Source organism: Oratosquilla oratoria, chromosome 9, assembly GCF_046742065.1.
Source record: "Oratosquilla oratoria isolate Oo_2021 chromosome 9, ASM4674206v1, whole genome shotgun sequence".
Taxonomy (NCBI): domain Eukaryota; kingdom Metazoa; phylum Arthropoda; class Malacostraca; order Stomatopoda; family Squillidae; genus Oratosquilla; species Oratosquilla oratoria.
Genome location: NC_134785.1, coordinates 6,941,418 through 6,953,885, shown reverse-complemented (window position 1 = coordinate 6,953,885; position 12,468 = coordinate 6,941,418). Strand labels below are relative to the sequence as shown.

The 12,468-nt window shown below is 38.7% G+C and overlaps 1 protein-coding gene across 2 annotated transcripts in view; it reads right to left on the bottom strand.

Annotated features, from left to right (window-relative positions):
- Window positions 1–12,451, bottom strand: part of LOC143028156 (uncharacterized) — a 36,446-nt gene extending 23,995 nt beyond the window's left edge. The window contains exons 1-3 of one of the 2 annotated variants that reach the window (XM_076189855.1): window positions 12,240–12,451; window positions 9,777–9,915; window positions 9,395–9,514 (exon numbers count right to left, since the gene is read on the bottom strand). In XM_076189855.1, the coding sequence (XP_076045970.1) occupies window positions 9,395–9,514; window positions 9,777–9,915; window positions 12,240–12,316 (336 nt within the window). In that variant the 5' untranslated portion in view covers window positions 12,317–12,451. The remainder of the gene's footprint in view (window positions 1–9,394; window positions 9,515–9,776; window positions 9,916–12,239) is intronic. The other variant, XM_076189856.1, reaches the window with a different exon arrangement.
- Between the last annotated feature and the right edge of the window lie 17 nt (window positions 12,452–12,468).

Sequence of the window (12,468 nt, the reverse complement as noted above, 5' to 3'; positions counted from 1 at the left end):
TTGCATAAAAGGAGAAGACGGGGAGAAATCCCTTCGGGCTGCGTCAAATTTTGCTCACACATACTACCTCATCCCCCATCCCCCCGCCCATTCCACCTCATGCAATCACAACATCATCCATATACAACCATTCTCCATTCACCCCTGTCTTCTGTCCTCTCCCACCCTTCCTCAAAAGACATTCCCCAAAGCCCCCTTCACCCCATCCATCCACCTCATCCTAGGACGTCCCCTCATGTTCACTCCCTCCACATCTGCCTTCTATACCTCTTTTACTAGTCTTTCTTCATTCACTCTTTCCATGTGTCCAAACCATCCTAATATTCTTTCATCAACCCTATCTCCCAACTCCTTTTCCACCCCTGTTCTCCTCCTCACCTCTTCATTTCTCACTCTATCTAGCCTAGTAACTAGACACCTGACAAATATGTAAATGAATTATTTGGAGAGACTTACAACTTATTAAGATCAATGAAAGTGACCTTCGACTACATAGATGAGGAGATGGTTAAAAAATTGTTGTTACACTGATAAGACCGAAATTAGAATATGCTGTATCAATGTGGGCACCGAACACAAAAAGAACATACGAAAATTAGAAAGAATCCAAAGAGCAGCAACAAAAATGGCACCTACACTGTCAAATCTGACATATGAACAAAAATTGGAGAAATTACAGTTGTCAACACTAGAACAGAGAAGGGAAAAAGGAGATTTGTTGACCATTTTCAGAATTATGAAAGGGATGGAAGTTCTCGATAGAGACGACTTATTGAAGTGGGACAGAAAAGAAACAAGAGGGCACGAAAAGAAACAAAAGAATGACAGTTACAGAAGAGACCTAAAAAAAAAATAGCTTCCCACATAGAGTGATCGGTGTCTGGAACAAACTGAACAGAGAAACAATGAATGCCAGAACTATATATGATTTTACGAACAAACTGGATGCGGAAAGATACGAAAATGGGTCACTACGAGCATAGCTCTCATCCCGTAAAATACAACTAGGTAAATACAGACCACCCAGTCTTGACAGCACATCAATGTGACCACAAGTTAGAAGCAAATATAAATTCAAAATGAGGCATGATACTTGGAGAATAAGAGACAGGACTCCACAAGCATAGCTCCCTTTCTTTATTTTATATACTTAGCAAATGGATTTTTCTTCCAAGTCAAACCATACCCTATCCAGGTTTGGCAAGTTTTGGCACAGCTGTTTTGGTCCAGCTGTTTGGGTGCCAGCTGATTTTGTGTAAATCTATTTGGCGACATGTTTTAGCATTAATAATTTTACTCTATTTGTAAAGCTACCTGTATCAATACCTCTGGAGGATCAAAATTACAATACAGGGTGTCTCAATAAAATGTACTCATTCCATGACATCACGAGTAACTGTAATATTGGATATACGCATGGGGTGGGGGAACTAGACTGGACTAAGGGGAAAGAATAATCTTTTCTTTAATTTCATCACATTCTTTAACTTAAAGCCTTAATCTTGTACTAATGTAAAAAAAAAAATACTGGATTTACAGTCTTTCAAAGTGTGCGTACATTTTATTGAGACATCCTGTATATCAGTTATAAATTAAAAGATGATATACACATTTATATATGAAAACTAGATCTATATTCATTTAGCTGTTTGCTCAGGCTACATACAGATGGCACTTTTGTTCCTGTCAATTAAGGACTGAGTTAGTGGTTAGTCTCAGTTGAGTGGGTTGCTAGTACAGATTCACTGTCACAAGTATTTCATTTATCACCATCTTTTTATACATATTTTTTTTAACAAAACCAAGCTTTTTTTTTAACTACAACAATCCTCATAACCATATGATGTCTGAGGAAGTATTAACAAAGTATGGGGAAAAAAATTTGCTTACACCAGATGCCTTTCACATCTTTGACAGAACAAGCCAAACTGACGGTGAGGTGAAATTTTGGTGCTGTGAGCAAAATAGTTGGTGCAAAGCAAAGCTTCATACTAAAGCTGGAAATATGGTGAAGGAGCTGACCAGCCATTTGCATGAAGCTTCTGCTGCACAAACACAGAGTGCACTCATGAAAGCTAAAAAAAGAGAGCACAAGAAACCTTTGAGTCGGCAGCTGTTGTTATTAATTAATGTCTGACAGATATATTGAAAGCTTGCCTAACAGCCATTCCTAATATGTCTGCTTTGAGAAAAATAATACACAGAAACCATATATACATATACCAAAGCTTTTTCTCTCTTACAAGGGAGGTAGCCAAAATCAAAGGCATATATCCACTACCACCCATTTCATCCCCACATACTCCACTTCCATTCACTACCCCTCCCTCTTTTCTTGGCTCCTCCTGCATGATAGGTCATCCTTGCATCTTGCTCACTGCCCTGGGTCAGAAGCAATGTAGCAAGACACAGCACATCTACAGCAAAGCCACTTCATTTAATCAACAACCCCACCCCTCTTTGTCCCTTCACGCAGAAAAAGAGAGGACAGGGAGAAATCCCTTCGGGCTACATCAAAATATCTTTCACATATACAGGTTTCCCTCACTATTCGAAGTTTTGATATCTGATATTTGGCTTAAACAAATCTTTTGAATTGATACCATTCACTCATTTTTTATGTAGGCGCTCAATTATACAATCACCAAACCATAAACAAATGCATCACAAATGCAGTGCCACCCATGCTCTATCAGCCACCCTTTGAAACTCATTCCTGCTCTTTATTCAGTTGTGTTTACTCCCTCAGCCCATGTATCATTGTCTGTGTTTTGTGCTACTATGTCACATTCACTGTTGCTTTTACAAGAGTAATATATAAAGTGATGGCTTCCAAGCAGCCTGCAACAACTACTACTGGCGAGATAAAGCTCAAAAGACCAAGGAAGAGTTTATCATTGGAGAAAAAGTTGTTAGGCACCATGAGGGAGGTGAAGGGGCTAACTCCATTGCCAGAATCATACAGTTGCCCCAATCAACTGTCTCTACAATAATCAAATAATGAGACAGTGTAAAGAAAGCTGGTGAAACAGCTTCTATGTTAATGGCAGAGATGCTGACAAGGCAGAGGGAACCAATAATGGAGGAACTGGAGAGACTCTTCAGGCTGTGGATTGATGACTTGTCTCACCGCAGCAGTTCTCTTTCTACCTCCCTTGTGACAACGAAAACCCTTTTCGATTTATAACTATCTACATAAGAAGGGTTACGAAGTTAAGGATGGATCAACTTTCAGTGCCAGTAAGGGTTGGTTAAACAGTTTTGAAGCCCGAGAAGCCCTACACAATATCAAGATGACTGGTAAGGCAGCATGTTCTGAAGAGCCTGCCACTGCAGCATTCATACCAACACTGAAAAAACATAGAAGAGTATGGCTACAGTACCAAACAGGTGATAAACTATGACAAGACAGGCCTGTATTGGAAGAAAATGTCATCCAGAACCTTTATTGCTAAGGAGGAGAAAACAACACCAAGATTTAAAGCATCCAAAGACAGATTAACCCTGGTACTGGGTGGTAATGCAGCTGAGGACCTGAAGCTGAAGCCTTTCCTGATTTAATGCTGTGAAAATCTAAGGGCATTTAAGGGCTATGTGAAAGAATACCTCCCAGTGATATATAGATCCGACAAGAAGGCCTGGATGATGTCTTCTATGAACCAGCATTATGTTGCAAATTATATATTTGTCCCCTGTACTGCATGACTATGCTGTCAAAGAAAACATTGCCAGCCATTTCCTCCTGCTGGTTGACAATGCCCCAAGCCACCCAACAACCATGGAAGATTGGGCAGACAACGTAGAGATGATGTTCCTGCCCAAAAACATAACAGCACTCATCCAGTCCATGGCCTAAGGTGAAAGAAAATTTTCTACTCTGTGAGAGTGGACAAGGTCATGACCAGCTATTAATCTTCAGAAGACAGAGCTGTGCCAAAGACTAGAGGACGAAAAAAGCAAAAACAGGAATGGTTTAACATAAAATGTGATACTGCAAGAAAAGCCAGATAAGTGGCTTGGGAAAATAAAGGAAGAGAAGAACCAATAAAACAAAAGAAGGTGACAAACAAACTAGAAATGTCTATACAGTAAGTCCTCATTATACGGTATATATGCATTTCTGAAAACCTTACCGCTAATTGAAATTACCGTATACCGAACCTATTATAACGTAATTATAGGATATGGCAGACATACCTCCTCCCTGCTCTTTCCTCTTCAAAACATGAGCAGATATCATAACTATGAATTTTTCTTACCGTAAATCATTCTCAAGGGGGGCGATTTTTGAGCTCAGGGGGGCAAAAAACGTCACAGGTATTGCTTCTGACAAATTTTAAGCCTAATGTAAAAGATCTAGCAGCGAAGCACCAGCTTGGCCCAAGGATCTCATTAAAACACAACGTGAGTAAAACATTTTGAATTAGTTGTTTATCATTGTTGCAATAATTTTTATTATTATTTTCCAATTAAGGTGGGGCGATCTTTTTTTTTTTCAACTGAAAAAGGGGGCAATATGGCTAATAAGGTTGAGAAACCCTGCCGTAAATAGAATCATGGGTAGTAATTACCAAATACTGTGACTGTGAATTTACCGGATAAAGAATTACTGTATAAGGAGGACTCACTGTACAATAAAGACGACACTCCAAAGTTTTTTCTTAGAGAGATCTGTGGGAGGGCCTGAGCATTATTGCCAGCCACTGTGGGTTTTCCACAGTAAAACTACATGACTCGGTGGCGCGGTTGGTAGAGTCCCAGACTGTCAGTACGGCGGTGCTGGCAGTATCTGGTTCGAATTCTGCCCAGGGCTGAAATTATTTCAGTATCGCTGCGCTTCGAGTCGTTACTTCAACTCTCCTGGGCGGGGAGTTGGGGGTGTGTGTGCGTGTAAGGTCATAGCATTACCCATAGATCAGTAATACGAGCTCTGAGCTCTTTTTCAGGAGGGAAATAGCTGTTGATCACGAGTCCAATATGTGATCCAAAGACCAAGGTGAAATTAAAAATAAATTCTTTCCATATGCTTAGAATATCTTGGAACTCTTTGATCTATCCCTGCTCACAGCTCTTTCCATCCCCATTCTCTGCTTCACCTCCACATTTCTTACTATCCACCCTTGTAACGCCTCTCATACTTCTTAAACATTTTATTTCAATTATGTTGCTTTTTTGTGTGAATGATATTCTCAACGAAGCCTGAAGGGATTTCTCCCTGTCTTCTCTTTTTCTGCATGAGGGATGCAGTGGGGGAGGCATACATACATACATACATATACCAAGGCTTTTTTCCCCTTACAAGGGAGGTAGCCAAAAAGAAAAAGGCATAAAATCATTCCCACCCATTCCATCCCTAAATACACTCCACTCCCCTCCACCCTCCCTCCCACCTTAGCACTTCCTGGATGATGGGGAGGCGGTTGCCAATTAAGTGAAGTGTCTCTGGTTTTGATTACTGTATCTTAATACATCGCTTCTGACCCAGGGCAGTGGGCAGTATACAGGGATGACCCATCATCCATGAGAAGCTTAGATGACAAGGAGGGAAGGGTGATGGATGGGAGCGGAATGGGTGGGTGTAGGTACATGGCTTTGACTTGGCTACCTCCCTCATAAGGGGGAAAAAGCTCTTGATAGATTGATAGATGTTGCTCTTCCTTTCAGTCTTTTTAAATTCCAAGTCTCCATTAAGTACCTCGGGCAAAACCTCTCCTTCGTATCACTTCCTCTTTCCATTAATCTCCAGACACCTATTTCTCATCTAACAGACATATCAGCAGAATTGTGGGAGACATGGACTGCTGTTGAACATTAAAGTGGCTTTTCACTATATGGAAAATATGATGAAAAAACTTGTTGAAACCCTGATCTATCCAAGACTAGAATATACATCAATGTTAGTCACCATACAAAGTGAAGAACATAAGCAAGATTGAAAGAATACAAAGGACAACAACCAAATTGGTTCCCAGTCTGGTAGATAAACTATACAAATAAAGACTAAAAATACCGAGTCCGTCAACTTTGAAAGATCAAAGAGAGATATGATATGAATACAGTATTCACACCACTAATGGGGACAGACTACACTGACAGAAGAGATCTCTTGATTTGGGAAGGATGGGCTTTAAGATGTCATGAGAACAAATTGAGAAAGACTTCTCTAAATGATGTGAAGAAATAGTTTTCCATAGAGATGCATAAATACTTGGAATAGTTTAAAAGGTGACAGATCCCAAGTTGGAATAATATATGAATTCAAATATGATAACTGGAAATTAAGAAAATAACAGTTGAAAACATACACAAATTTGAGGTTAAGCATGATAAACAGGAGAGTGGGAGACAGACACCATGAGTGTTGCCCTTTCCTGTATATCAAAATTAGGTAAATACTCCCCACAGACATTTACTCGCCTCCTTAACTCTATAATCCACCTCCACCTCCACTCTTCCATTCATTGTCACATGACCCTAAATAATTAGTTTTCCACTTCCTCAACCCTCTCACACTTCAAACTTACCTCCAACCTGCCACTATCATGACTCCTTCTACATATAATAATTTTTCACTCACATTTACTTCCAGCTTTCTCTTTTCACATCCCTTCCCAATCTCTACCGCCACTTTCAGTCTTTCTTCAGACTCAGCCACAAGCACAATGTCATCCACAAACAATAAGTGGTTCACCTCCCACTTCCCTTCATTCTCACTCGACAACTCCAAAACTCTGCCTAACACCCTTGTGTATATTTCTCCTACCATTCCATCCATATACATGCTGAATAATCATGGCTACATTACACAAACTCTGGTGCACACCCACCTTCACCTCAAACATTAACTACTCCAATCCTGAGTATCAAACAAGTTCTACCATTCACATTAAAACTGCTGACAGTCCTTAACAGACTTCCCCTTATCTCTTTCATCTGCAACACACTCAATTATGCCTCTGTCCATACTGTTATATGCATTATCAAATTCCATGAAAACCCAAGACCTTTTGCCAAATATTCTTGCATATCAATCACTCTTTCGCATGTTTACTTATGCTCGGTTCTCTTCTTAAACACTGTTTATCATCATCTTAACAACTGCCTTCACCTCATCTTTCCTTATTTCTCCTGCATTTTCCTCATTCATCACTGTCATTTTCTTGGTGCTTCCCATTGCAACTACCTTTCTCTCCCTATCCTCCACATTTAGCAACTCCCTAAAATACTCTGCCCATCTTCCTCTTAGTGCTCTTTCATTATCATCTCTCCATCTACACCTTAACTTTCCTTCTCTACTTGAGTCACCTCCTCTTCCTCTCTTAATTTCTTTCCAAAATCTATTTTCATTACTTTCATTTTTTTTGTCATACTCTTACCCCATTTCACATTTGCTCTCCTCTTTGCCTCTTTTATCTTATGCTTTACTTCTCTTCTCATTGTACCTCTCTTGTCCTATTTTGTAACCAATCTGTAAATGCTTGTTTCTTCTCTTCTACAACTTTCTTTGCTTCCTCATCCCACCACTCCCTACCCTTCCTTCTATTTCCTCCTGTCCTCCTTGTTCCACACACCATCTTTGCACATCTTGCGACTCCCTCCTTGAACCATCCCCATTCCTCCTCCACTCTTAGTTCTACTCCATCCTTCACTCCCTCCCACTCCTCCTTTTCTTTCTCATTTAAGGAGTTTACTTTAAGCACCTTTTGGATTTTTATTAGGGATGACCTACCACCACAAAGTGCTATGAAAAAAAAAATAATAGGAGACTTATAATTTGCTAAAGAATATAAGAGTGGTATTTCCACACACATACATAGAGTATTCAGTGGTGGTGTGGTCATCACAACTAAAGAAAGATATAAGAAAAATAGAAAATAAAGGGCAGCAACCAAGATGATCCCAAATATAAATGATAGAGCATATGAGGGAAGACTGAGAACACTGGAATTTCACACATTGGAAGAGTGAAGAGAAAGACCCAACATGATAATGATATTTAGATCATGGAAAAATGTAGAGAAAATGGACAGAGAGGATTTGTTGGTATGGAATAGAAGATCAACAAGAGGTCAATAAAAAATTGAAAAACCAAGCTTATTTGAAAGATGGTAGGGAATATTTTCACATAGAAACAGAGACTATAAAACAAGCTGGATGAAAATATTATTCAAGCTAAAAACATAATAAATTTAAGGCAAAATTTGATGAGTGGAGGCAGAGATAGATCCCCATGACTAAAACTCCAACCTTGTATACTACAACTATGTAAATACAATAAACACTCACTAACATTCACTCACAGTTACAGGTAGGGTCAATCCTGTACAGGGTGAAATAAAACTTCAAACATTCACATACCAGACTTTGAAATAACAAAAACTGAGAAATGTTAAAAAGTTTTACTTGCTTCCTATAAACACTACCTTGGCAAATACTTGAGCACTTCCACAAACATACACATATATAGTGTGTGGAGACATGAATACATGTGAAGAATTCTATTGCTATTAAAAATGCAATCAATGTCAGAGTTTTCAAGGCTCACAGGCAAATGCCTAAACTGAACTAATGATACTTTATTATAAGATGTGAGATAACAAAAATTGGATCAATTCTAAACCATGATAAGAATCAATCCTAGGACAATAGATTGCTCCTAACATAATCATTTTCTAATACTTACATCCTACTATTTCTCACCACCTAAGTGCCTATCATTCACTTCCATGTCAAAGTACTGGCTCCACATTTTCCACCATCCTAACATCAGTTGTCAGTGCTATCTTCCTACTTATTCATACCTTACTTATGATTCTCGTCATCTTCTTTGCATCTGTCAACTTGAGTACTACTTAGTAACGCTTCCACCCCTGGTATCTGAACATTTCCTCCTCCTCCATCCTTTTATCTTTAGTTCAATTCTTATGTTATTTCCACCACTCTCCTCATGCTCATAACCTTGTTCTTGTATATACATAATATCATTTCCTTTTTAACATACTGCCCTAAAACTGTTCACCAATCCATACAGTACTTCATTGACTACCATCAACACCATTTACACATACATCACAAGGTTCAGGGTTCACCTTCATTTTAATTCTTTATGATTCTGACTTAGACTCTCTTGAAGCAAGAATGTAAAAACTACCAGTCTTATCCCTATTTATAAAAGATAAAGTTTTGTTGGTTATGATACACATCTTGCATACAAAATAGTATCCTATATGTCAGACCCATGAGAAAAAATATGCAACAATTCTCAAATGTCCAAAAAATCATAGCTATTTTTTCCTATTACAAACTGACTTTTCCCTATGCCTTGTTATATGGAAAAAATTAAATGATATAAAATATTTTATGCTTTGACTCCTTCCTAGTTGCTGACAAGTACCTGTGATGGGTAAACAGGCCCATAGAGTGCATAAGGAGGCAGAAAAGCCAAGTTATACCCTCCATATTGCTGCAAGAAATGAGGCACTCCACCCCGAAGGAATGGAGTAGTCCATGAAGGCTAGGAAGGAAACAACAGATATCACGAGAAAGTTAGTATGCATGAAATTCTATATCTACTGTAATAATACAAGGAAACATTAGTCATTCTATGTTAGTCCACTAAGAATGTTATATAATCCCATAAGATACTAGTGGTATCAGATTCTAGGTGGATTTAGTATGAAATGACAACTCCAATCAAAATTAACCACTCCTTGCTACAATACAATTCTAATGTTCAAGATAGGAAGACTAAGAATCTCATAGGCAAGATAGCTTACCTGAGGCACAGGTGTTGTGGTTTCTTGCTGAGCACGTAATTCGGGAGGGAGAGAATCTGGGTGGGGGGGAGGAGGGGGAGCCACTTTCAGCCGAGGGTCTTCCCATGATGTGACCTTGTTGACGTGGTCAATGAAATAGCTGAAAGGAACACCATATTTGTTTATTGTCTATGTCAGTAACATGATGGAAGGTACAACAGGGTCAATTCCAAAAATATCTAGAAACTTTTTTTTTGTATGGAGCCAAGAATGGGAAATGAAGTTCGATATAAAAAAATGCAAAGTACTGGAATTGGACAATAGCTGCAAAAGATCATCTTTAAACTATTCCTTGGGAAGCAAACCCATTACAAAAGCAAAAGAGCCTGAGAAAGATTTGGAAGTGTTCATGAAAGACAACCTGTAATTTTTATATGGCATTGAATCAATATACATGAAATGCAAATAAAAAAAAACATAATTCGAAATAACAATTACAAATGCCAAGGATAACACCTGTCATCTATAAAATTGTGAAAGAGATGCATGGACTGCTGCAAAAGATGAAAGTGGCTTTTTACTATATGATGAGATGACAACTCAGTTTGCAATTTGCTGCAGACCTCATGGTCAGTCAAGATGAGAGTATCTGTGCATAAGACAGACATGCACATGCATACATGACACGACATATCTTCTGATTGACATTTTGTACGTCATGGATATATAATAATACTTGGTTTGGTTAGGTTAAGTACTGTCACAGTACAAATAGCCCCACAAATTTGCTAATGTTCACTGTGACAGTACACCATCATGGTACAAAAAGCCCAGTAAGTTTTAATATGCACACCATGACAGTACCATCAATCATGCTTCCTTGAACTGTTTACACCATGATGGTGCGGCCAATTATGCACTACTTATTCATACCATCACAGTCGGAATAACCTAAGCCTACATCATTTTCGAAAATCTACAAATCTTTGTGGGTAACTGTATTAACCCCCTTTGACAAAGTGAGCTTTCCAATCAATTAAATTAATTTCTTGGAGATTTAGATCACCAACTTTGACAAGTTGTCTTTTTTTTTCACTCTTGACTGCCTCTTTTAATATCTCTATCATGTCACCATTTCTAGTGCTGCAGAATTTTTTCTATATTATCGCACTAAAATTTTATCAGTGTTGTTGTCTACCCAACACCATAAATGTTCATCAAAGTCTTTCATCTTTAAGTAGATCACTAGATACAGCATTCTAAATTTAGATGATCTATTTACCGATTATCTTCAGATTAATAAATAAGCCACCTTTACTATTCATTGTTTTTCTGTATCTTATATCCAGACAAACTAAGATTCACATATTGTTACAATACCAGACTTACACTAAATTTATCCTTATTGTTCTGTGGTAACCTTTATTGGGAAGTGGTCTATAAAATATAAATAAATAAATCTAAGTATAAGTATAAACAAATAATCAGCAGGAAGAAACTTGAGTGGGTGGGTGCTCAGAACTTTTAACTCCAGAGATGGGCAGTGCCTAAAGACCCTTTGGAAGTGTCTGGTAGTCCCAAGGCTTGAGAAGTTGAGTACTGCTGCCAGCTATGGTCCCCATACAAAATACAAGAAATAGCCAACCTAGAGGCTATCCAGCGTTCCTTCACTGTAAAAATTCAGGGAGTACAGCACCTAAACTACTGGGATAGACTGAGCCAGTTAAAACTGTACTCTCTGCAGAGGAGAAGGGAACGGTATATAATCATCTATGTGTGGAAAATCCTGGAGGGCAGAGTACCTAATGTGGGGATAGTGGCAAACTACCATCCGAGAAAGGGAAGACTATGCTACATAAAGGGTACTGTAGGCTCCATACAAAGAGTGAAGACAATAAAACACAACTCTTTCACTCACAATGGACCTCGTTTGTTCAACTGCCTCCCAAGAGATCTCCGGGACCAGACAGATACTAGCCCGGAGTCTTTCAAGAGAAAGCTGGACAAATGGCTGGATGAGTTACCAGACCATCCACCGATACCAGGATACCCCTACAGCCACCACAACACCCTGCCAGAAGCAGTACAGAACCAAGGACAACTTGGAACGTGCGGAAGCCGACTTCAGCCGTGTCATTAACAGACAAAATTACCGAAAGTATGCCGAAAGTAAAGTATGTAAACAAGCAGTAATGTGAATGACCCTACAGTTAATGGACAAAGTCCATTATCTGTCAGTTTCATGTCAAATTATTCCCAGTAATATCTGGTCCTATGGATTCCGATTTCAATATATTTGACCTCAAAACTAGCGAACTGCATTATGGTGACTCAAAATATAAGGTAAAAGCCAAAAGGTTTGGAATACGCCAGTGGATTTGCGTGATCATAACACCATTTACTCCGGTGGCAAACCTCAATTACCACAAGAATTAATGATTTACTAAACTTCAGTAAATATTGAACATTAATATGATATCTTACTATCGCCCAGCTCTGCTGTCGAATCGTACTTCCCACCCATTGGGAAGACCTTGGAAAGGGTCCCATCTTCCCGCCATTTTGTCGTCTGCTTGTTTTCCTCTTCATGCAGACAACGCTGTTAGCGTTTAACAACAAAAATACCGTTATCCACATATATTTTTCCATATTTATTTGCATTAGTATTTATTCTAAAAACATTCTTTGAATATCATAATAAGCAAACAATTAT